At 37.3% G+C, this 27,540-nt stretch overlaps 2 protein-coding genes across 5 annotated transcripts in view; one reads left to right on the top strand and one right to left on the bottom strand.

Moving 5' to 3' along the window:
• The window catches only part of METTL25 (methyltransferase like 25), a 182,168-nt gene extending 164,490 nt beyond the window's left edge, over positions 1-17,678 (bottom strand). For all 4 annotated transcript variants that reach the window (XM_088025281.1, XM_028105469.2, XM_028105470.2 and 1 more), the window contains exon 1: positions 17,376-17,678. In XM_088025281.1, the coding sequence (XP_087881407.1) occupies positions 17,376-17,634 (259 nt within the window). In that variant the 5' untranslated portion in view covers positions 17,635-17,678. The remainder of the gene's footprint in view (positions 1-17,375) is intronic.
• CCDC59 (coiled-coil domain containing 59) lies at positions 17,432-24,489 on the top strand. Its single transcript, XM_028105471.2, has 4 exons — positions 17,432-17,972; positions 18,847-19,159; positions 21,760-21,859; positions 23,995-24,489. The coding sequence occupies exons 1-4, from the start codon at positions 17,819-17,821 to the stop codon at positions 24,154-24,156; spliced, it is 729 nt and encodes a 242-aa protein (XP_027961272.1). The 5' UTR covers positions 17,432-17,818; the 3' UTR covers positions 24,157-24,489.
• The last annotated feature ends 3,051 nt before the right edge of the window (positions 24,490-27,540 follow it).

Here is a 27,540-nt window from a genome sequence, read left to right as displayed (position 1 = left end):
ATGAAATCTCATCTCAGCCCTAATGTCAATAATCATAAGGTGAGACAAGAGCTATTTAGAATATGATACAAGATAAAATATAATTATGTGCTAAATTTTGAGGTTTAACCATGTTACAGGAGTTAGGACAAAGGTCACTATTGCTATCACACAGCCTAGAACTGTCCCATGGCCCAGAATTTCAAGAAAAATCAACAGTGCCCTCTTAATAATAATCTTCAAAGGACATGGAAATGTATTATATTCATTTCTACATGAATATCCTACAGATGCCTCTAATTCAAAAGGTTCAAAATTGAAATGCACATTCTCATGCTCTCCAAATCTTTCCTTTCTCCTACTTCCTATCTTGTTTAATAATGTACTTGCTCACTCAGTGCTGAAGTTAAGTCTTTACATTATCTTAAATGCTCCCTGTGCCCTCAGTCCACATATCCAGCCATCCATCAATCTTAATGTAAAAATGTCTTTCGTTGTGGAACTAACCACCCTCCTTCCCCGTGCCCCACTATCACTACCAGAGTTCAAACTCTATTAACTCTCACCAGTGCTATTGGAATAGCTTCACAGGTGATTTTTTTTCTTATCAATAAAACTCCCATAAGCACAATAAGTGCTCATAAGTGTTGGCTGAGTTGAATTGAACATGTTTTCTAAAACGGAAATTTCCTTATTTTCAATGCAAATTTAACTGAACATTTTAAGGCTGTGACTTCTACAATGAATGACTTAGGCTTTAATCTTTTATACTTGTTTAGTAGACTTCAACCAAAAGGTAAAGTCTGTCTTGTTGAACTTGAAAATTATAGATGGGATGCATTAAATTTTATAAATGTTTGCATATCTCTATAATCCTATCACTTATGTAAGGAAGAAAATAATATATATACTGCAATTTTTAAAAATTAATTTCTATCACCCAATTACATACTAGGAAACTTTTTGCCTATGCTACTTCAGAGTAATTTCAGGTTGCATTTGAAATGAAACAATATGTCATTTCAACATGTAAACCATGCTCTTAGAAAGAATAAAGTAAAATTAACAAAGAATTGACATGCATGTTCTTACTGTGCCAATATTCACATCATATTGTATATATAAAATATATGTAACCATTTCAAAAGCATTTTCACATTTAATTACTTATAAAACTAAAAATGAAATTAAATATAGAAATAGGAAAATCTAACTACATATTTTAACTGTAACAGACCATTTTCATAGTTTAATTTGAAGGAAAAGAAAAATATCATACAAAGAAACAATTTAGAAATTGATTTGGTAAACAAAAAGTAAACCTGATAAAAAATAATTCCAAGATGCTTACTATGTGCAAGGTAATAAATGAACCTGAATAAAGCTAATTTGAGATTCATTTATGGGATATGTGTCTTAACCATTTACAAAGCACATGGACACTAAGTGTTCAATGTGGATTCCAGGGGGCCCAGAAATTCCCCAGTAGAAGTCTGCTGAGACCCCACAAGGGATGCGCTTACTCAGGCCTCCATGCTTGTTTTTAACTCAGTCCAAGACCATCTACTCTCAGGTATTTTCATGGCTCACTCTCACTTCCTTTAGGTCTCTGCTTAAATGTCACTATTTCAGGGAAAATTTCTCCAATTCTGTTTAAAACTGCAACCCCATTCATCCCTTACCCTCTCTGATCTCTTATTTTTCACAGTACTTATCACCATCTGACATAGCAAGTAAGATCCAAGAGGACAAAGATTTTTATTCATTACTGATTCCTCAGAACCTAGACTAACGCCTGGTACTTAGTAAGTACCCGATGAGTAAATGAGTACTTGAATGAGCAAGAACTAGCTTTGAATTGTGGTTCTCAGACTGTCTATCCCTGTGCAGCCATGAGTAATTTATTTATCTGCTCTAAGACTTGATTTATCTATAAAATAGGAAGAAAATACATGTTTTATAATGTTGTTAAAGAATACACACACACATACATGAATATGTACACAGTATTTCATGTAAGTACACACAGATGTGCACATGTGCATGCGTACACACACACACACACGCATATCATCTTAATACAGAGCCTAGAACATAATAGGCAACCCTCAAACCTTGAGTCCAAACTAAGTAACTGTCTATACTGTTGGAATAGAACGTTGGAAACGCTCAATTATTTAGGCCCAGAATACCATACAGGTTACTATGGAAGAAAGATCAATACATACACCCAGTTCCTAAATGAACCTGCTGGGAGAAAGGAGGTTTAGGGTCTGGTACTTGGGTGTAAGACCTCCGTCATTAAAATGAAGGTACAACTAGGGACAGGTGAGCTGTAACTTGCGACACGACATAGGAGTCCAAGAGCCAAACCTGGGTTCTACATTCTAGATAGGACAGCAGCAAGAATTACCCAATATTGGGAGCCCAATGGTTAACACTAGGCACACTATCGTAGGATCAGCTTTAAAGTATAGGAGAGAATTTTAATACTAATGATACTTCTCACAGGATTTAATATGAAATTTAATAGGTAGGTTACAAGCTTGACTATGCCTTAAAGACCTGATGTTGAGTCTCAAGTTTTACTGTTTTAATTTTCTACTATCAAAAGTCTCTATTTTCAGAAAATAACCAAAACCAAGAGATAGAGTACGAGAAATCCAACAACTTCAAACTCCATTTAAAATAGAAGCATTTAAGAGTAACTAAAATATTTGTAAATTTTAAATTTAAAAATCAATAAATTTTAAATTTAATAAATCAAGTATGATTTTTATTACCAAAATACAGAATTCCAGATTGCAAAACTTTAAAAACTGATGTTATAATTGTAAAGGATACCTTAAAAATCAACCAATAAGTGCTTTGAAATCCATCTGTTCTTCTCTTGTTCCTATCACAGACATCTCATTTCCTATTTTGACTGTCACTTCTAAACACCTCTACTGGTTCTACCACCCACAGTGCCTCAACCATGCCAGTATCTTACTAACATTACCACTGATCTCTTACAGAGAAGACAAATATTTTTTTTCTCTACGTTGACTTGGACCTAGATTTCCAAGCCTTCAAAACTAGACTTTCCAGTTTATTTATTGTTTGAGGCAGGACACAAAGAACTTTTCTCCCAGGCAAAATGTAATTGTAAGCCTAATTAATTACAAATAATGCATTTTGAGAGAGTAAAGTTAAGTCACAACTCTGTCTTAAAATTGTACTTTTTCTCATTATGCATTTCATTAACTTCAGCTTTCATATGCTATTGTTAACTAAACTCTATTACTTACATTTCAACATTAATACAAAATAGATATGTCTATTCTACTCTTAACCGAATTTAATCATTTGCCAAGTAGAAGGAACATGCAAAAGGAATTTGCATTAAATATACACTTTTGTCTATCTAGTTCCTACCACACTTCCAGCAGATCTTATTCTTTATTTAACTTTTGTAATGGTGCATATAATTAATAAAATCAAATCAATTTTATTTTTTAGGGGTCATTATTCAAGGTGGCTACAAACAGTATAAAGAAATAAAATGTCAACCTAAACTTTAAGATTGCCATTTTGGTTTCAATAATTAAGAGGGAAGAACTGAGATTCAGTAACTGCCATGGGTGTTGCCTAGAGATAAGGGTCTGATAATCCATAGCCGCATCTGAAATGCAGCTTCCCCTAACAAAAGGAGGGACTGTTTTCAGCACTTGATACTATCCACAATAGCTAAATTATGGAAACAGCCCAAGTGTCCATTGACCAACAAATAGACAAAGAAGATGTGGTGTATAAATGCAACGGAATATTATTCAGCCATCAAAAAGAACGAAATCTTGCCATTTGCCACAACATGGAGAGAGCTAGAGAGCATCATGCTAAGCAAAACAAGTCAATCAAAGAAAGACAAATACCATATGATTTCATTCACATGTGGAATTTAAGAAATAAAACAAATGAGCAAAGGCGAAAAAAGAGAGGCAAACCAAGAAACAGACTATAGAGAACAAACTGATGGTTACTGGGGGAGGGGGCGAATAGGTAGGTGATGGGGATTAAGAAGGGCACTTGTGATGAGCACCAGGTGTATATGAAAATGGTGAATCACTATATTGTACACCTGAAATAATATTACACTGAATGTTAACTAACTGTAATTTAAACAAAAACTGAAAAAAGGGAAAAAAATAAACTTAAAAAAAGGAATAAAGACAGACTATACAACTGAAAAGAAAGATTAAATGAATGTTCGCAAATATATAAATAGCTCATAATAAGGAACAAAAAGTTACAAGAATAAACGAAGAATGAGCACAAGTGTTGGTCTAAATCAAGAAGAATTCAAAGAGCTTTGTAGTATTAGTAACACTTTCAACCACTGATTCTTACCTTGAGGTCTAAGAGTTAAAGGAGCTTACGAATCACCCAAAGCTCTATGTAGTTTTATGTCTATTTATGAACATAGATACCGTTTTGTTTTGTTTTTTGAGGAAGAGGTTCTATAGCATTTATTTAATACAGCCTTTTAATGGGATTTGTGACCTGAAAGATTAAGAATCACTGTATTTTACCAATTTTTCACCTTGTATATTGGTAAACGTTAATATTATAACATGCAATTCAACCAAGTATTTTTCCTCTGGCTTCCAGAGATCATTTCAAATGTTCAAAACATGAAAACCAAGTAGTGACTACCAAAACAACCTAAGATTATTCTTTCTTTCCTATTGGCAGAGAGCTATTAATTCTTTTTTTTAAGATTTTATTTATTTATCTGACAGAGAAAGAGTGAGAGAGCACAAGCAAGGGAGTGGCAGAGGGAGAGGGAGCCCTGATGCGGGGCTCAATCCCAGGACCCTGGGACCATGACCCAAGTCAAAGGAAGACACCCAACTGACTGAGCCACACCAGGTGCCCCGAGCGAGAGCTATTAATTCTTAACATAAATTTTATATTTTTGAAGTTAATCTAACTTTGAAAAGATACCCTTTTCCTCTCCAGTATTTTTTTTTTTAAAGATTTTTTAAATTTTTTTATGTATTTGACAGAGAGAGACACAGCAAGAGAGGGAACACAAGCAGGGAGACTGGGAGAGGGAGAAGCAGGCTTCCCACAGAGCGGGGAGCCCAATGTGGGGCTTGATCCCAGGACCCTGGGATCATGACCTGAGCTGAAGGCAGACACTTAACGACTGAGCCACCAAGGCGCCCCTTCAGTATTTTTATTATTAAGCAAAACCTCAGTGTTGATGGTCCAAGTTTCTAGACTGGCTTTTTTAGATAATGCCCATCTAAGCAAAACAAATAAATAATTTAAGGTACCAAAACATATCGGTCAGTCTGTTCCATTTGACAAAATATATGTTAATAATAATAATAAATGGTTTTAGGGTGCCTGGGTAGCTCAGGCATTAAGCGTCTGCCTTCAGCTCAGGTCATGATCCCAGTGTCCTGGGATTAAGCCCCGCATTGGGCTCCCCGCTCGGCGGAAAGCCTGCTTCTCCCTCTCCCACTCCCTCTGCTTGTGTTTCCTCTCTTGCTGTGTCTCTCTCTGTCAAATAAATAAATAAAATCTTTAAAAAATAAAAAATAATAGATGGTTTTAAATAAATTTGCACAATCTAAATTTAAATCTCGAATGAAAAAGCCAAAATTGTTGCTTGTTTGCACAGTCCCAGAGACATTTCAAGTGATACATACCACCACCTGATCCAGGAGAAGAATGAACCACATATTTTATTTTTTGACAAAAGAATAAGTGAACTTAAGCCAAATGCACATACTAAGTGAACAGGGTGGGCTGGTGATGGCAAGGAAGACTGAAAAGAACTAACAGAAGTAGAAGTAATTTGGGGCACGAGGGTGGCTCAGTTGGTTAAGTGCCCGATTCTTGATTTCCACTCAGGTCATGATCTCAGGGTTTTAAGATCAAGCCCTACATTGGGCTCCATGCTGGGCATGAAGCCTGTTTAAAATTCTCTCTCTCTCCCTCTCCTTCTGCCCCTCCCACTTCTCTTGCTCTCTCTTAAAAAAAAAAAAAGTAGAAATAATTTATACATTTTAAAGTTTGTCTGATTAAAAGTGACCCTTCTATTGGGGCACCTGGGTGGCTCAGCTGGTTAAGCATCTGCCTTTGGCTCAGGTCATGATCCCAGGGTCCTGGGATCAAGCTCCACATCAGGCTCTCTGCTCAGTGGGGAGCCTGCTTCTCCCTCTCCCTCTGCCTGCCTCGTTCTCTCTCCCTGTCAAATAAATAAATAAAATGTAAAAAATAAACAATAACATATACGTATTATATTATATATAACAATTACATATTATAACATCTAAATAATAAAGCATTTTCTTGGGCAATGCTTAGAACATAGGATTTTCATAGATCACTTAGTCTAGAAAGTATAATACTGTAAGTCTCAGACTGTATCAAATGGGAAGAAACTAGAATAAAATTCTGCTTAGAAAGGAAAACATCCATCTTTCCATTTTGTTTTGTACTAAAATTACTGATGTCTTTTCTCTCTTATTGGAATGCGATTTTTTTAAAGACAGAGGTTAACTCAGTTCACTTTTGTATTCAACCACAACACCTAGCATCATGTTATACTAAGAAAATGTTAAGTAATCTCTGCAAAAATAAATTAGGATATAAAAATAATCCTGCTCCCAAAAGTTGTAAGGCTTAGAGACTATTGACCTATTCTTAACTCTAATGACCACAGCAAATTTTGAAGAATACTGAGCTTGTAGAGATGATAGAAGCAATGCTCGAGGATTGCTTATCTCTTCCTGTTACCTCTGAACTATCAGTAGGGTTAAATTCGTTTCAATCAACATCTGTTCCTTATATCCTAGAGAAGTGATAATTTATACTATTCAAATAAAACATGTAAACTAATTCTAAAAATGTAAGGCGGTAGGTAAATGACTGAAGAGCAATGAATGTGAAATCTTAAATCTTAATTATCTCTATTTGGGAGACTTTAAATACAATATATTTGAAACTAAATGCATTATTTCCCCAAAGAGCTCCATCTCCCAATTTTCCTAATTTTGTCAATGGTACATTCATCGTTATTCTTCCAAAGACATTTCCAAAATCAAAATCTTGGAATTATCTTTGATTTTTCCATTTCCCTAAGCCCTATATAAATATCAGTCACCAAGAACTACCAATTTTCTCTGTACAAATTCTTTTAAAACTATCACTTCCTTTGCATTTCCATTGTCATCATCTTGCCCCAGGTCCATACTTAACTCTATAGACTATCACAAAGGTAAGAGTGTCCCAGGGAAGAATGATTCCAAATAATTTAACAGACTAGTGTCCAGAAACTGGCTGTAATACGTTTTTCTGACTTTCTGACCTTTTTCTGACCTTCTACTACCTCCCTTCAACTATGGTTGAAGATATACCTTAGAAGTGAGAACTGACATCAAATTATTTCAGCCATTTTCATAATTAAAGTTGATCTGGACTCAGATCACGTGGGCAGTTCAAAAATCTATTAACTTGGCTGACCCAATTATGACTGGTCATATGCTTTTTCATCTCAAGATTCAGGTTGACCCAGGCCCTCAACATGATCATGGGTTTAACACCAGGGACTAAGAAGGTCTGGAGATAAAAATTTTAAATCATTACATTCCACAGGACTTAAGAATGGGAGAAGCAACCTGAGATAACTTTTAGCCAAGTGATCCATACTATTTTTGGTTGCCAGTCTCCTTCAAGAATGTGAAACAAACTCCTGAACTCATTTTCAGGGGATACAAGGAAACTGACTGGAGGCCACAAACCAAGAGCCATAATCTCTAGTACTTTGGAGGGTCAGGGAAATTCAGATGGTGATGCTAGCTAGGGGATGAGGGTACCCTTGAGGGTATAAAAGGAGCTATTTGCCACACAGAGATATGCAACAAAACAGCCAGATCTTCTGATTTTTATTCCAAGAGAAGCTACAATTCCAGATGTGTGTGTGTGTGTGTGTGTATGCATATGCATATGTTAAATCTGTCAATTCTGAAATCTTGGCTGAAAAAAAAAAACATTTAACATTTATCAGTCATGTAAGACATGTCGATAAGCCATGTGAGACTGTGGGCAGCTATTTTCCACCTCATTCACTGAGGAACACCCCAGGCGGTTACTTCTTAGATGAGGAAACTAAGGCCTACAGTTAAATGTCTGTGCAAGATACACAGCTACTCAGATTCAGCGATGGATTATCCAGGTCTTCTGACTCTGGGCCCAGTCTGCCCCTATCTGAGGGGAGTAGAATATAGAGAGGATTACTAATATTTATTAAATGCCTACTCACATGGTAGGTTTTAACATCTATTTCATTTACTTTTACATAGCCCTTACAGGGCAGGAATTGATTCCCATTTCTCAAATGAGAAAACTGAGGCTCTAAAGCTGAACAACTTGCACAAGATAATACAGCAGTAAAGTATCAGAGCCAGGATTCAAAATTAAATGTAATGACCACAAAACCTGTATTTTTCCTATGCTGCCTCTTATTTGCTTACATTAACAGCCAAGGCTCCAGCTGGAGAGGAGATAGTGGATAAGGCCAAAAGGTGAAGGACTTTATTTTACAGGAAATGCAGACCTATGGATGGCTTTTGAGGAGAGGAATGACAGGACCAGAAGTATGATTCTGGAAGATAACCGGAGAGCAGTCTGAATGGAGAAGCAACTGAAATATAGAGTCTGAAGGCAAGAATAACAGCTCAAAATTATTGCTAAAATTCTGCTGCAAGATTTAAAAAGGAGGGAACTGAACTATTGCTATGGGAATGGGAAACAGCAGAGGCAAGAGAAATTGAGGAAGAAGAGTTGACAGATTATGAGCTCAAATAACAGGAAGACTATTAATGCCATTTATAGAGAAGCTCTTTAACCACTGAGGTGATGAGGTCAAAAAACAAAAACGAATGCAGACCCTAGCAGTTAAAAAGCCATGCAGGCAAGCAGGGTGTTTTTATAAACCAGGAGAAGAGTCTAAATCATGATAAGCCATAACGATAGGTTACCATAATTGCAAGCTTCCAGTGAAAGGGTAATGACAAAATTTAAATAAACAACAACACAAAATGAATATCTAAACACACAGAAGGCACTCAAATTTATTCTGACTGGCTAAAGATAAGCATAATTTAAGTAGAATGAGGGGAAAAAATGCTATAAATGAGAGGAATCTTCATGAACTTTGTTTTACTGAGCATCTTAATAATGGAAAGATGTAAGAGTGGGGAATCAAAACTTGGGGAGGATACACTGAAAACTAGAATATAAATTCAAGTTCTAAATGGTATCATCTAAAAGGAACAATCTGAAAGCACTTTCTATATATCAAATAAACAAAATATGATAACAAATTATTCTGGGTTCCCAGACTTGCTTCCTTTGTTACTCTCCCTTACTTACAATTACAGTAGCAACCCAGGAACAGAGCTGACACTTGCCACTATCTTATGGTGTCTTATCATTTCCACACTTGAAGTCTCCTAAAAAGATCCAGAAAAACTGAAAAAGGGAAAATAGAGTTCAGGAAAATACATTAGGAGAGTGAATGAATAAAGTTGAACACAACAGAGTAAAACAGATGACACTAATTATTTCTCTGTTGTTTTCATTTTATATTTCAAACACATTTTCTGGCTTCATGTGTTTTGAATTAAACGTTAGCACAATGTCAATACACCACAATCACCACCATCACCACCACCAACAAAAACTACTTAGGATGGCCAAGAAGCAATGTAGTCTATTAAGATGCAACAAAAATAATTTAAGAGAAAGCTCAACAAAATAATAACCTATCATAGGCATACACTTTCTGTGTTGTTCAATTAAAATGATAGTAAATTAGTTATATAGATGCTCACCAAAAGGAACCAATTCTAAACATTTACTCAGCATCCAATCCCGGTAAGGGTCATTTGAGTGACAATAATAAGAAACAGGAGAAGTAGCATATGGCCTCAAGAAGCTGGAAGAAGGGAGTCAAGAGAGGCCCTGGAGGCTCAGGCTGGGTCTTAGAGCAGCCCTGGGCTTTGGCAGTCACCAAGGATGGCTTGCAGGTATAGAAACTGGATTTCCTGAGAGCCGAAGAGTTTTCCACAACAGATTCTAAACAAAGTTACAAGAAATCGAAATACAAATTTATTAATATACACTGAGAAATATATTTATAATAATAACCCATATCATTCATTTGCTAGGACAGTCTCCTAATTTTAAAATTACAATTAGAATAAAGACAGATATTCTTAAAATTTTAATCAAGCTGGATAACTGGTTGTCTCTGTATTCTAGATCTATTTCTACTTCATAAAACATTTTGGCTACCCTAACTCAGACTATCATTTTTCTCTGTTTTTTAGAAGAATTTTCTAGACGTTATGAAAACCAATAAATTTCTGAAGACCAAGAGATGATTTGAGAATGTTACAGATTTATATACCTAGTTATTACTTCCTAAAGACACAGCCTTGTTCCCTTGAAGGGGGTATAACAAAATCTTACCTCTGAGATGAGATACAGGAAACCCCTTTGTCCTACCAGCAAAGCATTTAGAAGCCATCTCTGGTGGTTTTTTCCTGCAGATGGTTAATCTCACCTACTTATGTAATGACCTTCAGAAATTTTAACCTGGAATGATGCCTGTCTTGATTTTACCTTCAAATTCTCAGGGTATCTTGTTATAATTTGCAATATGCTGAAAGAAGTATGACCTTTTCACACAGGGAAAAAAATAATTACTGATTTCTAACTCCTCAAATTAAAATACTTGGAACAAATCATATATAAACAACAATAATAAACATAGTATAAACAGAGATCACACCAGAAATAATAGCTGTCTAGTTCAGTATCACATTTCAAGGGATACCTTCAGTAACACTCATTATAGTTCTATGCTTCACTTCATTGTTTTTTCTTTGAACACTTTTTATTTAATTTTCAGTTAATTAACATATAATACATTACTGGTTTCAGAGGTACAGGCCTGTGATTCATCAGTCATTTAATACCCGGTACTCATTACAACACATGCCCTCCTTAATGTCCATCACCCAGTTACCCCATCCCCCACCTCCTCCCCTCCAGCAAACCTCAGTTTGTTTCCTATGATTAAGAGTCTCTCATGGTTTGTCTCCCTCTCTGGTTTCATCTTGTTTTATTTTTCCTCTCTTCCCCTATGACCCTCTTTTATTTCTTAAATTCCACATATCAGTGAGATCACTTCATTCACTCTTTAAGAATCATTTACTTTCCTCAGCTCTATGCCAGAATCTGTTCAAGGTGCTAAGAATAAAACAATGAAAAAAGCAAACACTGCACTTTGGTGGATATGGCTAATGATGTAGTTGTAACTACAGACAAGCCAGTGGACAATGACAACAGTGTGACATTTGTTAATATGGCAGAGAATAGAGGTTGTTACAGGGGGCATATACATTTCCAGAAGTTCCTGACAATTTATACGTCTTTCAAGGAAAGACACCATCACCACTATTAAGTATCATCATCATGACCATCATCATCATTTACAGCCACAATTTATTGTGCCCATGCTATATTCCCAGTTCTACATTGGGTGCGATAGTACATCATCTTTAATCTTGACTACAACTCTGCAAAACAGGTAAAATTTTACTTCTGAAAAAGCAAAAAAAAAATCAGCTGTGACAGACAGATGTCAGCTCATAATTGTCTTGGCACTGACATACAGGTCACAGTCTTCCCTACTGAATACAAAAAAATGTCACAGTACACCAACCAATATCAGACAAGGTCTGTGACCATGACTACTCCATTATCATGTCTGAGCATAGACAAAACAAGCCAAGATGTTGGCTGGGCTGCTGCAGTTGCTGAAGGCTTGATTGAGGCTGGTGGGTTTGCCTCCATGATATCTCACATTGGTGGCTAGTTGGTGCTGGTGTTAATGAGCTCCTATTAACTCATTTTTTTCCCCCTGGGTCACATTATTCTTTAATTCGGTGAACAAAGCTACTTAAATCCAACATCAGGGCTCACTTGGAATCAGTTTCCTAAATATGAATCACACTGTTTCTTTGCACATCTAGTAGTTTTGGGTTAAAAAGCAGAATTGCAGATAATTTGTTGTAGTGAATCCATTTTGTTTTCTAAGGGTTTTGTTGTAGTTGAAATTAATCCGTCTGGACTCAAACTGTGAAATCTATCTCCCATCAGTGTGAAGCGCTGATGTCTCTGCTCAATTACCAATTTACTAGCCTGCCCCCAGAGGGGATCCCTGAACCTGTGCAGTTCAGCAGCAGACAAGAATTTGGGTAGATTTTATAGTCAGATTGCAGGGCTCACCCTCTCTGTGGTTACCTTTGTTTCCAGGATTCCCCAGCCCAAATTTCCACTTGCTCTACAAGCCTTGAATTCTTTCCTCAAATACATGAATTCAATCAGGCTCCTAATTTTTGCCACCAATGCTGTGTACACTCTGGGAAATATGCTCTGTCAAAGGTGCAGTAAAATTGCAAATCTTGCCAGAAACTCTCTCTCAAAGGTTCACTATCCCCCTAGTTTTGCCAGCAATAATGCTGGACTCTGCATGTGACCACGCATGTGACCTCTAAACTTAGAAGTCATCCAGGGCAGAGCTTCCATTTTAGATCTCAGCCCTTTCTGTAGCTGTCCTGCTTCCAGAATATACCCCTTAAATTTCCATCTGCTCTATCTCTGAACTTTGTTATTACTACCATGATCTGGTAAGGATGCAGCTTTCCACTGCCAGATCTAGCCGGGCTCGGAGCACAAAATAAAGCAAGAAAGCCATTAATCCCCAGTTCTTACCCAATTAGTAGAAACCTTCTATGGTAAATTCTTATCACCTACCTTTGGTCATCTTCCAGAACCTTCCAGTAGTTGTTTTCTTTTTTAATAATCTGGCCACTGTTTATCATTATTATCTGCTAGAGAAACTATTTGACTTCTTCAAGTTGCCAATACGTGAAGTTGTGTTATTAGCCTCATATCCTGTCTTCCTGCTTCCACCCTCCCCTTCTGAAAGCCTCTTCTCCACACAGAAGCCAGAATCATACCTTTAAAACATAAATCACGTATCACACTCCCCACAAAATCCTTGAAGAGCATTACAGTTTGCTCAGAGTAAAGGTCAAGCCCTCATATGGCCTGCAAAGTTCTATATAAAGTTGCCCCCCTCCCCTTGGGGCACCTGGGTGGCTCAGTCATTAAGCGGCTGCCTTCAGCTCAGGTCATGATCCCAGGGTCCTGGGATTGAGCCCATCATTGGGCTCCCTGCTCAGTGGGGAGCCTGCTTCTCCCTCTCCCACTCCCCCTGCTTGTGTTCCCTCTCTCGCTGTGTCTCTCTCTGTCAAATAAATAAATAAAATCTTTAAAAAAATAAACAAAATAAAGTTGCCCCAGACCACCTCTCAAACTTTATCTCTTAGCAGACTCCCCTGGACCATTCTCCTGTGCTTCCAACACATCCAGCACACTCCAGCTTGCCCTTCACTTGGCCTAAAACACCTCCCTCACTTAGTTGCATGACTGGCTCCCCTCACTTTCTCCAAGTTTCTGTTCAAATTTTGTCTTGCTAGAGAAGACTTCCCTGATCACCCAATCTAAAATACCATCTCTACGATATACCCATCATCTTCACTTCCCCTTCCCTGCTTTGCTCTTCCTCATTGTATTTACTGCCACTTGATCTCATTTATTTATATTTATATATACATATACCATATATAAATACGGTTTACTATGTATCTATTCTCACTTAAACATACGCTCTATGTGGCAGGAATTCTGTTGCATCCAGGATCATAATTGTAGGGCCTAGAACAGAGCCTTGTAGGTATAAGGTACTCAATAAACAGGAGTCAAATAAATGAATGGGTTAAGTGCTGTTATCTGTTAGGCATTATTGTACTAACTAATGTTACTTTCACAGTACCCCATCAATGGGCACTATAATTATCCCTATTACAGATAAGGAATTGAAGCACAAAGAGTTGAAGTCCAAGTTAACAAAACTAACGAGAAGTGGAGCCAGGATTTGAGCCCTGGCAGTCTTGTCTGCAAAGCCCATTGCATTAGTCTGCTCTGGCTGTCATAACAAAATATCAGACTGGGTGGCTTGAACAACTGAAATTTATTTTCTTACAGTTCTGGAGGATAGAGGTGATGGCAGAGATAGTTCCTGGTGAAACTTCTATCCTTGGCTTGCAAATGGCTGCCTTCTCACTGTGTCCTCATACAGTTTTTTTCTGTGTGTGCCCTCCTGATGTCTCTTCCTCTTCCTGTTGGATTAGGGCTCCACCCTTACTGACCTCATTTAATCCTAATTGTCTCCTTAAAGGCCCTATCTCCAAATATAGTCACAATGGGGGGGTTAGGATTCTAACACATGAATTTTGGGAGGGCCCAATTCAATCCATAACACTTGTAATTTATACCCATAAAATACAGTTATTTTCAACATTTTTCCTTTTTATTTTAGAGAATTAAGGTTTTTTCTCTAGTTCTTTTTAGACAGACACTGAAGAAACTTTCAGGATGCTGACTAGGCCATAACATCACCTGGCAAGTGAAATCTACTAACATAGCTACACCGAGGATCTTCAGAAACAACTTGGTCTCATAAAACACCGTATGATTGGGCCAAACTGCCAGTGTACTTTCACACACCATGCACTAACTCAGTGCAGCTCTGGGAATTATGTTTATTTGTAACTCCTCATACAGAACCAGCAGAAAACCGTACTTCTGGTGAGTCCCTGATGGAAATCCATTCGTCTCCTTGGTCCTCCTTAAACACACCATGCATGCTCCCATCTCAGGGCCTTTGCACTTCCTTTCTCTCGGTAACACTTCCCCTCCAGATAGCTTCATGACTCATTTTTCTCCTTATCTAGGTTTCTTTTCTAGTTATCTACATGAATTCTTGCTGGAACAACCTATTTAAAATTGCAAGCATACTTTCTTCCTGCACTTCCCCTATCTATTCTTCCCTCTCTACTTGATTTTTCTCTGTGGCATTATTAAAAAAAAAAAAAAAAAAGCCTTCTCCCTCTAGAATGCAAGCAAGATGAAGGTAGGCGTTGTTGTTTGTTTTATTTGCTGCTATTTCCCTAGCTCCTAGTAAAGTGCTCCTAGCACACAGGAGACACTTAGTGAATGAATGAACAAACTTCCCCAAGGTGATAGAGCTAGTAAGTGGTAGAACTGGAATTTGAACCACATCTGAACAAAAGCCTAAAAATTTAACTACTAAATTATACTGTACATAGCAACCATGTGATGTAAGCTTTAATAAGATACAAATATAGTCAAAGAGCAAAAACTGCTCTTCTCTGACACAAACAGACCTCATATAGTGATAGAGAAACTTAGTGTGAATAAAAATTAGTATTCCTTACAAGCTATAAAATTCATTCTTTTTAATACTACAGGCAGCTGACCATTTGTACAATTGAATATTTTGTATAAAAGTTTGCAAGGTCAGAAACTTTTCAAAAATAAACAATGTAGTCTAGTTTCCATTGTTGGATAAATAAAAAATTGGTTGTAAGGTTTTCCCAAAAGATGGTAATATTCTATTCCTAGCCCAAGATAATGAATAAGTAGTATAATTCATTCATTCGCCAAATATTATTAACCATTTAACCGAGCATTGTACTAGGGATACAGCAGTGAACAAAACAATTCTTACATTTTTAAAGGGGAAACAATAAAAACAAAACAAAAAATAAGGAATGTATTCATGTCATAAAAACGTTGGTTTTGTAATAAATGGCCTTTGTAATTTACTCCTAAATAATTCAGAGTAAACTTTTATCACCGTGGTGAAAACCTCAGATGACCCAGGCTGGAATCTCCATTGCTGTGACCCTGGCAAACTGTAAACTTCAAGTTGCAATTCCACAAATAGTGGAAAACAGAACCCGTCTTGAAAGCCTGATATATGTAAAAATGTTAAATGTTGAAAAAGAAAATACGCAAGAAAATATTTAGCACACTGCAGGGTAAATAATATCAAATAATATTATTATTACTAGGATATATAAACAATTTAATTCTTCCATTGTGTGAAAACCCATATGAAAGTCTTGGGCTTCATATTTAACTGTAGTTTCCTTTCTTTTTTGGGAAGCTACCACAAGTCATTCATTCATTCATTCATTCAACAAATGTACACTGAGCCAGGTGTTTCATTAGGTGCTAGAAATACATCAGTTTACAGGACAGACACAGTCTCCAAATTGCCATGTTATCATAAGTACTGGGTATTATGAGAGCAAACTGATGTCTAACTTTTCAACAAGAAACAGTAACTTTAAAGAAACCAGTATTTACCAAGTCCTGTTACAGAAGGCCACTCTAGTGGTACTTTGCATTTTGGAGAACGCTCAGTGAATAAAGTTCACTACCAAGGGCAAGGCTGGGAATGCCTAGAAGCAAAGTAGGAGCCATATGGAGTCCTCTCATCATTCTACTTCTAAAATGGACTCACCTTAGCAGGATCTAAGTTTCTCGAGGGCAAGAAACCACAGAGCCTACAAAAATTCATGGCACAGAGCAGATACTTTATAACAGTTTCACGTGAACTAGTACATATTCCAATTCTTCACTACTACCATCCTAATCCCTGATACAATCATCTCTTGTACTATTGAAAAACCTTCTAACCGGCCTCAGTTGCTGCTCCATTAGTCTGTTCTTCAAATAACCAAATTAACTATTAAAATTATTTTTTCAAACGTAAGTGAGATTAAGTCCTTCCAAATGTTTCCCATCACACTAATCACACCTGCCATTTCCCAGTGCCTGGCTCTAGTCAGTCATACCTTCCTCCTAAACCTCAACCAGCCCCGCTCTTCCGTGCCTCTGCGGTTCCCAGAACCTGAATTCCTTTCCTGTGGCTCACGGCAGGCTAGCGCCTTCTCAGGCTTCTGCCCACCTAAATTAAAGCAGCCTCCTCACACAATCGCTATCACGTTGAACTGTTTTTATTTTTTCTTGGCCATTATCAATATTTGAAATTATTTTGGTGTGTTTTATTAAGTGTTGATTTATCTTCCGCCTTGTTCTGCTTGTTTTGCTTGTTTCCCTCCAGTCAAGAAATGTCCAATTACTCAAACGCCCCTGCGCGATTTCCTGTTCTCTTTAAAATTGGGAAATACCCAGGGACCCAAGGACAGAGAATCCGGAAGAAAGTCCCGGGCCCACCCCGCCAAGAACCTGACTCCACTTCCGCGGCCCCCAAGCCAGCCTCTGCCCGCCATGCAGCACACCTGTTTCCGCTCTTCTTAACGCTAGGGAGACGCTTTGCTAGACTGGACGGTCTTTCCACTCCCTGCCCGCCCCGCCCACCTGCCATTTACCTGATTGCCTCTCAGCTTCCACCAGGAGGCGCGCCTCCGAGGGCCGGGCCTCCGCCTCTGCCACTGCCTTCCTCAGTACCCTCAGCACGGTCTCCGGGGGCAAGTCGACCAGTTCCGCCCACACGGACTCCGTGTAGAAGTCCACCGTATGTGCATTGGAAATGGACAGGGCTTTCCTCAGGAACTGCAGCAGCTCCTGCAACGTGGCACGCAACGTGAACAGGTCCTGGGTCACTGGGAGCGGGAAAGAAGCCGCCATGACGCTCACCCTCCCGGGCTGTAGGTGGCGCAAACGTAGCCGCAAGGCGAGGGCTCGGTCGCAAGTAACAGACCGGATGAATAGAACTCCGATCTGGACTCTAGTTGGGTGATTGATTGTTTTTGTCTCATGACGTATTTTAACAGCGTCCGTTGCGTTTTTCTGGTGAGTTGGTTGGTGTGCCATGGCGCCGGTAAGGCGGGGAGCGGAGTGGTCGGCAGGGGATTTTGAGACGCGTAGCCAAGGAGTTTCTTTGGTCGGATTCAAGAATAAGAACGTGAAGCAGAGGACTTGGCGATTTAATCATCCGCAGGCCTTCGCGGGGAGCGTTCGCGAGGGTATGTAAGAGGACAGCCTGTTACAAATCTTAAGGCCTGCGAAATCGGAGGATACGCTACCCGCCGGAGCAGGGAAGAAGGATTTAGGAACCAGACCCGGCCCCCCTTGGGGCAGAGAAAGCCATTCTTAAACCCGCTGAAGTCGTGGGGCTCCGAGAACTGTGAATGGGAAGATGAGTCAGTGTTGCTAACAGTAATTCTTTAAGTGTCTCCCCCGACTTAACCCCATTCTTAATCAGAATTGTTTTTTTCTGCAGTTTTCCGATGAAACCGTAGAGCATCTATGGGTCCAAAGCTTTCCAGCCTTTTCTTACCGATCTTCCTTTGCTTCGCTTTAGTTTGTGTTTTTATTTGTCTTGCTGTGAGCAAGTTTCCTCAAATTCCATTTGGAATATTTAAGTCTTAAATAAGTTCAACTTTCTCATAACTGCTAGTTGTACAGAAAATCATACACCATCTCTCGTAGGAATTAGTTTAGTCGTAGAGTGTTTCTCTACGGTAAAATATTTGATGTGAGGGTTTTTTTTTTAAGTATTGAAGACCTAGATTAATCGTTTTAGATGTATTAAAGAATTTGTTTTGATTCTGGGTACAAAATCAAATTGGAGTTGTGTAACTGTAGTCATTTTCTCTTCGTTGGGATTATCACTGAGCGTGCATGACTGATTTTAGCCAGGTCTTTTTGCAAAGGACCAACATACTATTCATTCCATTCCCTTAAACTTGTTTTCTTGAAATGACATTTAAAGCAAATTAGTGTAATTCTAGCTTGTGAATGTGATGATGTAAAAAGTTTTCCATTTTAAATTAACAGGTACATTTTTCATGCAATTTTATTTTCTGAGAAAATAATTTATGACATATTGTTCAATAGGACAAGGCTTTGCATTCCGAAGAAAACTGAAGATTCAGCAAAATTACAAGAAATTGCTGTGGAAGGAAAAGAAGGCTCAAACCTCACAGGAATCCCAATTCACAGATCGATACCCTGAGCATCTGAAACATCTTTATTTAGCTGAAGAGAAAAGACTCAGGAAGCAACTTAGAAAAGTTGAACAGCCTTTGTCAGAAGAACAAGCTGATCAACCTTTGCCAAAGGAACAGTGTGACATCGACCAAGCTTTGTCAGGAGAACATTGTAGTTTTGAGCAGCCTCAGTCATCAGAACAATGTAGCATAAGAATAAAGTATGTATTATCTTCCTTTCAAATCCTTTATTTTAAAAAATTTTTTTAAGATTTTACTTATTTTAGAGAGAGAGTGAGAGCGAAATGGGGGAGGGGCAGAGGGAGAGAGAATCTCAGGCCGACTCCCCGCTGAGTGCAGAGCCCAACATGGGGCTCGGTCTCAAGACCATGAGATCATGCATGACCTGAGTTGAAATCAAGAGTCAGATGCTTAACTGACTGAACCACCCAGGCACCCCTCAAATCCTTTGTTGTAGATATAAGTAGTGTTTTATGAAAGAGATTATAGGACAGCTTATGGAATTCGAATTTTTTTTATTTAAAGCATTATAGAAATCACAGTGGATTATGTGAAAATATTTTCAAGGAAGCTCTCTTTTAGCTTAAATGACTGCGTGAGGCTAGTTTAGGTTAATGGAAGAAGTAATGAAATTGGAATGAAAAGATCTGGATTTTGGATTTCAGCCTCTTGAGTATATTTAATTTTTTTGGACCATGGTTAACTCCTGTTATTAACATGTGTTTAGAAAAAAAACTAACTTTTGAGAGGTATTATAGTGTAGTGGTTCATATCAGACTGGAGCTGGACACATTGGTGCCTGGTGTCTTCTTCTCTTCTTTGAAATGGAAACAATAATAAGTATGTAATTCAGAGCTGCCATGTTGTACAGTTCTAGAATGGATTATTCACGTAGACCCATGGTATCTCTGACCCATCTTATGATGTTGGGAAGTGAGTTCATTTATATAAGGTACTTAAAAAGGCAAATGGCACATAGGAAGTGCTTCAGGAATGTTAACTGCTGCTGTTAATACTATTCTGGATTTTTTTTTCCAGAGGACATAGACTTGGTCACAATTAAAAAACAAATGGCACAACTATATAACACTTCGGTTTTATAAGAGCTAACTTACAAAACTTTCTCTACACATATCTCAAGTTAAAAAACTGTTGAAACCTAAACCAGCAGAAAATCCAGTTGTTACTTGGGACTGTAACTTTTTAGTTCACTAAAATACTGTACTTTAAAGTTGTTAACTAGTTGTCGTAAACGTAACAGGAAATAAGACCTAGGAAAAAGTGTAATGGAGATAGAGACAGAGACATTAGAAATTCAATTTTTTTAGTAGGCTTGTGCATCATATTATTTAATAATGGATGTAAAGCTCTGGCAAATATAGAAATGTAGATTTCAGTCATTCCTGGTAATAATTGAGGTGAAGAGGGTTAAACCATGAAACATGATATGAGAGTAACAATCATATTCTTAAAGATTACTTATTTTGAGGTCAAAGCAGGAAAAAGTTATTGAAAAAGTTAAATAGAACTGTCATAATTGGAGAAAGGGGAATACAGAGACAGTGAAGTCAGCCGAAGAAAGTTGTGCAAAATAGGGATTGGTCATCTATCAAATACTGTAGAGTCCAAGAAAAACAGGACTAAGACCACGTCTTTGGATTTATGGTCTAGGTAATCATTGGTGATTTGGGGGAGATTTTAATAGATAACCCTTACTAAGATTTTGACCTTGCGTCCATGTGGCATCTAAAGCCATGGTCTCGGATATGATCATGGCTTGTCTAAAGAATGGAGACCAAGAAGAGAAACACTTGGGGAAAAGCCTGGAGCAAGGAAGAAAAAAATGATCAGGAGAGAAGAATGTTACTAGAACTAAGGGAGTGAAATTTTCAAAAGTAGTGAATGGTCAGTTAAATGAGACTGAATAGTGCCCATTGACTCAACCTTTATATTTGGTGAGAAGGTCACCACTGTCTTGGCATGGACTGTTTCATTGGAGAGAGCAAACACCAGATTGCAAAGAGTTAAGGAGTGAATATGAAGGGGAAAAAAAGGAGTGAATATGAAGTGACTATTGTAGTCTATTTACTCTTCTTTCTAGGTACTTAACTATGAAAGAACAAAGAAAAGACTGACAATACATAGAGTCTGGTGATGAGTAATTTATGCATTTGTTAAGCAGCTGCTGAAACCTGTTTTATTGTGGTTATGAGTTGGTGTAGTGAAAAATTGGGAGACTGGGAGAAAGAAGATTAATTACTTAATCAGATAGCTTGAGGAAATGGATGGAATCTGCGCCTAAGTGTCTGGGGACACCGAGAAGTACTTCCAAGATAGAATAGTTATAAATGGGGACTACCTTCAAGGTGTGGTCATTCATGACTGAGTAGATGAATTAAGAGACGATCAAAGCACTTTGGGATTAAAGTTCATGTCATCCATAACTTCTATCATCCTTCAATTTAATGCCTTTTTCAGTCATTTCTGCCATTGTGTTAGTTTCCTGTTTGTTAACATTTAGGATCTTTCAAAGCTTTCTGTATTGTCCCTGGTTGAAATATTTCTCCAAGAGTCTCCATTTACCACTTTTTAATTATGTCTTGAAAGCTGTAACTCTAGTATGTTATTTGGATATTTTACTAATAAGGGTTTGTTCTCTTTCTGCCAGCCTCTCTTCCCTGCTCTATTAATTTGCATCAGTGAGATCTTACTGTGCAAGTACTATATTTTACATAATTGAGTCATAATTTTGGTTTTGTCACTTTTAATCCTTTGACTTACATCTCTTTATCTTAAAAAGCTCCATTACTATTTCAAAGAAAAATAAAAAGAAAACATCAAATCAAAAAGCAAAGGAAGAATATGAACAAGTACAGGCTGAGCGTGCTGCTAAGAAACAAGTAAGATCTTTTAAAATACTTATTTTAAAAAATGTGTTCTAAAAAAAATAAAAATGTATTCTAAATGTAGATACATGTAAAGCTGTGTTTCTTAGTATGTGCATGTAGTATGTTCTCTGTAAATATTTGCTGAATAAATGAGTAGTTTGAGCAGAACTGTAGAATTTCAACAAATTCCTTGATCGTTTATATTATCTTTGAGAAGAGATACTAGTTGGTCAAGAATAGGATTTAAAAAAAAAAAAAAGAATAGGATTTTAAAGTCACTGCTCATAGGTTATGAGCATGTGAGACAACATTTTTCAAGGGTATGGTCCGAGAAGTTGCACTTTTAACAAGTGCCTCAAGAAATTCTTAGTGTAATAAAATTTGAGACCTACTGATGTAAGTAAAGTATAGATGATTATCATCATATTACACTGAAGTAAGTAAAAATCAGAGGCATTAGAATAAAATCCTTCTTTTCTCTAAAGAGTTGATCTTGCCTATTAAGCTGCCTAGATTAACTTAGCAAAAAATTACCACTTTTTATTCAGAAACCCAAAATTAAGTCTTTTTCAAATGAGTACAATAAAATTATCCACAGCTTCAACAAAATTCTGTTTACTCTGTGGTTTTTATTTTTTGTATTGAAGGTATATTAATCTGTCACTTTAAAGAGGATAGCACATCAATCAAAACCTACTTTAAAGATGGCACTGACATTATTTTATGTCTTAGCTTTAAGAATTTGTATAAGGAATCTGGAAGTTTAACATCTAAAATTCTCATGATTCTTAAACTGGTAGACAAGGGTGAAGCAGAAACATTTCTCTATGTAAGTAATGGACATTTGTTTCATAGCTTGTTACATTATACTCTTTTCTGACCAACCATCTGATATCTGCCACCTTTGTAAATAGTATACCAGATAAGGTAAGGACCGTTATACTATAAAACATTTAGTATCCTTTTAAATTTTTCTTTATAAATACTAGGGCTTTGTAGTCATGAAAATTGACAGTTTCTTAGAATTTACAGATATCGAATGTCAGTATAAAAGCTAATACCCAATCCACGAGAAATCAAAGAAGCACCCATAATAGATGGTAAGACTGTAATTTTTTTTTTTTTTTTACTTTGCTTAGAGAAACTCCATAGAGGTAAATTAGACTGTATATGCCTAAATTCACAAATAAGTTCCAGATCTTTTGTGCTTACTAAAATATATCAAGTACTATGCCATAGGAGATCATAAGTTTGAGTGCTAATCAGACTTTGAATTCACAAGATCTAGATGTGAGACTTGGCTCTACTGGGTATTTGGGATTTGAGGCAAATCACTTTCATTATCACTGAGAATCAGCTCCTCATCTGTAAGATGAAGATAATAGCCTAGCATGAAAGTTTTACAAGAATGGAATATGCTCTGATGGGAAAGCACTTTGATAATTATGTTACCATGCAAATACAAACTGTCATTTGGGGGCTGTATATGTTACCAGGGAAATTGCAAAACTGTACATATTGCATTATTTAAGAACTTTCGTTTAACTTTTATATTTAATTTAGTAAAATGTTCTGCATTTCAAATAGTGCTTTTCCGGTTTACATATAAATTTGAATTATTTTTCTTATGCTCAAATGAATTTGAGTCTTTATCTTAGCAAATCAAATGAGCATGATAAGTCTTAATCAAAATCATAATGCCTAGCAGTGTTTTGCCTAGTGTATAGTCAGTAAATGTTTCCTGAATTAAATCTGTCAGATGGCAAATTAAAAAGAATACCAGATATTCTGAAAGTGAAGATTTTTGTATTATATAGAATAGGTAATCTCTAGTCTCTTCTAACTCTAGCAGATCTAATTAAATGATGAAATCTTACATAAATATGCCTTCTTTCCTCTGTGCTCTCATTTTAGTTGTATCCAAAGAATTAAAAATTTGTAATAATTTTACATTATTCTGTATTGTAGCATGCATTACAGTGTAAAGGCAAAGAGGGTACACTACTTTGGTGACAGATATCCCCTCCCATTTTGCAAAATATAAGACAAGCCTAAAGCATTTCCATGGTGATAGCTATTTCAACACAATTACTGAAATACGTCTGTTGTTTGTTACTAATGGAATGTATATATGTTAATAATTTTAGGAATTTGAGAAGAGAAAACAAAAGAGAGAAGAAGCTCAAAGACTCTATAAAAAGAAGAAAATGGAAGCATTCAAAATATTGAGCAAAAAGACTAAAAAGGGCCAACCAAACTTGAATTTACAAATGGAGTATCTTCTTAAAAAAATACAAGAAAAAAATTAAATCAGACATCTTCTTAATTAAGGATTAAAATATCTGCCCTCTACTGAGTTCTTTTGTATATGTACTGTACCTCCTAACAATTAACTAAATTTGTTAACATAAAAGAGATTACAAAGCTGTACTAAGTATAAAATGTCCAAATATTTTTATTCTTGTGAAAGAAAATTATCTGTGTATGCTCTACATAATATGATTTGTTTCTTATTTATTTGCCTTTCAAGGAAGGTGGCCCAAAGAACTGAAAGAACTTTTTCTATTTGAACATGTTTAAGCGTGTAATATTTTTGTACCATATGAAATTCAGATGAAATAAAATGTTTTGAAAATAACGGAGCACAGCTTTCAATGAATCATTTCAATGAAATGTTTACATTTAGTAATCAGCTGTTACGGTTTTAAATTCAGAAACCTGAGAGCAAGCTACGTGGGTGCTGAAGCTACCTTCTACCCCCACCAAATTACCACATGGTCTTTGTAAAGTAGAGTTTGGTGTAAGAATTCCATCTGGTATTTACAAACATTCTCCTAAGTGGAAACACAAAGCTTGTTGGTGTCAAATCTTGAATGATGTTGGAAACTGAGCAGTGTCACAGCAAGAATTAAGGTTTTCAGATTCTGTGGGACCCTATTATGGAAGAATGTTGTCACCGAACATTAGCAGTGTTGTCTCCCTTGGTACCTTTGTGAGCTGAGCGGAAAGACAGGGATACTGCTTCTCCTGCCTCCTTGCAATCACTACGAAATGAGAAGGGCTTGCTTATCATTAGAAACAAAAGGACCGTATGAAAATATTTGTAAAACATTGTGTAATAAAGTTTTATAAATGGTAGCAGATGCAGCCTGCTATTCCATTAAGGTTTTAGGGAGCCTTGGCACACTACTGATCACTTTGCGTTTAAAAGTGCAATAGATGCTGAGGAAACAACTTGCTGAAGAGGAATTCTTTGTTAGGTAGAAAAGCATAGCTTAGGAATTTGCAATGCATTATATTACCTTTAAAAGGAGCCAACTCTAAAAGCCAAATGTGGCTACATCAGTAATGAGAATACATTGTGAAACAGTAAAACTTTTCAATTAATTGCTGTATAGCATGTGTTTTACTTCTAGACACTTTTATCAGGATAAGACAAGGGAGTCACTATCAGGATAGGATGGGACAAGGGAAGAGAGAGATCTAGTCCTTTTGAGAGATGAGTAAAAATTAGTTGAGTTCATTTTAAAAATGTTGAGCAGCTGCTGTATGTGCAAGGTCCATGTTAAGGAATTAGAACTTCCTCCAAGCAACATAACAGAGCAATAAATGCCAAATAATAGGAAAATAAATAATAAATCATAGGACAAAAGTAATCTGTTAGGATCGGGTACAAAGAAAAGACTTCACTGTGCTAGGGATTCACACAGAACTTCTTACAAGGTACATTCAAGGGTCATACTTCCACGTTTTGGATAGCATTGATGGGTTCAGTAACACGTGTTTTAACAAACAGCTTGTGATTCTGTTGTGGGTGGTCCTCAGGACACATTTCGGGAAGCACTGGACAAGGTCCTCAGTTTTCTGAGAAATTTCATGTGGTTAAAGACATTAAGGATAGTTTATGGATGAGATGGCATGTGGGAAAAGCCTTTAAGGTTGAGAAGTGAAGACAGCATGAAAAAGGAAGAAATCCTGGGATATATTTAAAAGTTCATTTAAAAATAGTTCCATGTATGTTATTATGGATGGGGGCTAACACTTCCTATCCATTGCTGTTGTTTTTTTCCCTGTGGAGAGGGCACCATCACCCTAACACTCATGGTCTCCTTGCTAGTCTTAAGTTTTTAAGAAATTAAGTATAATTTAGTGACTTATCTAAATGATAATTTGGGGAGACCACCTGGCCTGCCTGCACAGTGCATATACTCTTGATTACTATTCTTACACCGAAATTATAAAGAACAGGCAGTATTGATGGAAGGTAGGAGGGAGATGAGCATGGAGGCAGAGCAGGGGAAAGACCTGTGTTTGGGGGAATGTAACCTCTAAAACCAATTTGTGCCGCCTGGGTCAGTACATCAAGAAATAGAACAAGAATGAAACTTAAGGGAACATGGTATACAAGCGCAGAAGCCTTGGGTGGCCAGAGCTTGTAGTTTTAGAGCTTAGACTTTAATACATGGTCTTGGCATGTTTGTAGGGGCTTATACTGGGCCATTAATTTGATTTTTATAAATATGTGGTAGGCTTTTAATTGCTGCCATTTTGCCAAGATACTTTAAGCCTTAAGGCACATGAGATTCTGATCTGAAGTTCAGGGTAGTTTCGTCTACAGAAATTTGGTTATTTCTACAGAGGCAGGGTGCAATATTGAGTCTCCAGAAGCGTACAGGCCGTAACAAAGAAGCAGGGTGGGGAGTGGAAGTGGTGGAGACACACAGGCTTCAGCAAAGGCACAGAATGAGGGCGTGGGCTCACCCAAACCCTGACCTCCTGGGCGACCTCAGCGGACGCCAGGCAAGAGGAGGCTCCATGAGCTACCCTGGCAGTGCTGGTATTAAATGTATTGACAAGTGCAGGCAGCAGGGGCAGGCTCCTGCAGCTTGACCTTGAACTCTATTTAATCTATGAATAGCAGGGACCTCAGTGGAGGCTGCAGCGACACTAGAAAGCAACCTCATTTAGGATTTCATGATAGAAAAATATAGCTATGCTACACCTTGACTGTATCAATATTTGCTGCTCTTAAACTTCAAGGCAGGAACTTGTATGCAATACAGATTTCTATATCCTCATGACTTATTTTATAACTGGAAGCTTGTACCTTTGGGCTCCATTCATCTTCCCCCACCTGCCACTTGATTTAATATAGTTTATAGATGGATTTTATTTTTTTAAAAGATTTTATTTATTTATTTATTTGACAGAAACAGACACAGCGAGAGAGGGAACACAAGCAGGGGGAGCGGGAGAGGGAGAAGCAGGCTTCCCGCGGAGCGGGGAGCCTGACGTGGGGCTCGATCCCAGGACCCTAGGATCACGACCCGAGCCGAAGGCAGACGCTTAACGACTGAGCCACCCAGGCGCCCCGATGGATTTTATTTTTTAAATGACAAAGGCATCCACTATTATTGTGTCTACTGAAAATATAGCCATTAAAGCAGCTCCATTACATAATATTTGATCTTCCCAAGTAGCAGAAGCCATCGCTGACTGAAGCCTGTACTATGGCAAAAGACAGAAGATAAAACGATAGTAGATACGATTTTAGAATTGTTTTGTGATTTAGAAATGCTATGAAAACTGGAGGATTTATGAATTCAGATATGTTGACTAATGGTGAGAAAGATATTGACGACTTAGTGAAAGCTGTCCAGAACTCACAAGGAAGCAGTGGTTATGAAGATAGA

The sequence above is a fragment of the Eumetopias jubatus genome, unplaced genomic scaffold (assembly GCF_037043125.1).
Source record: "Eumetopias jubatus isolate StellerSeaLion01/CBP00866 unplaced genomic scaffold, mEumJub1_p1.0 scaffold_8, whole genome shotgun sequence".
Lineage (NCBI taxonomy): Eukaryota > Metazoa > Chordata > Mammalia > Carnivora > Otariidae > Eumetopias > Eumetopias jubatus.
Note: the sequence above shows the minus strand (reverse complement) of the source record. Positions and strands in the feature narration are given on the sequence as shown.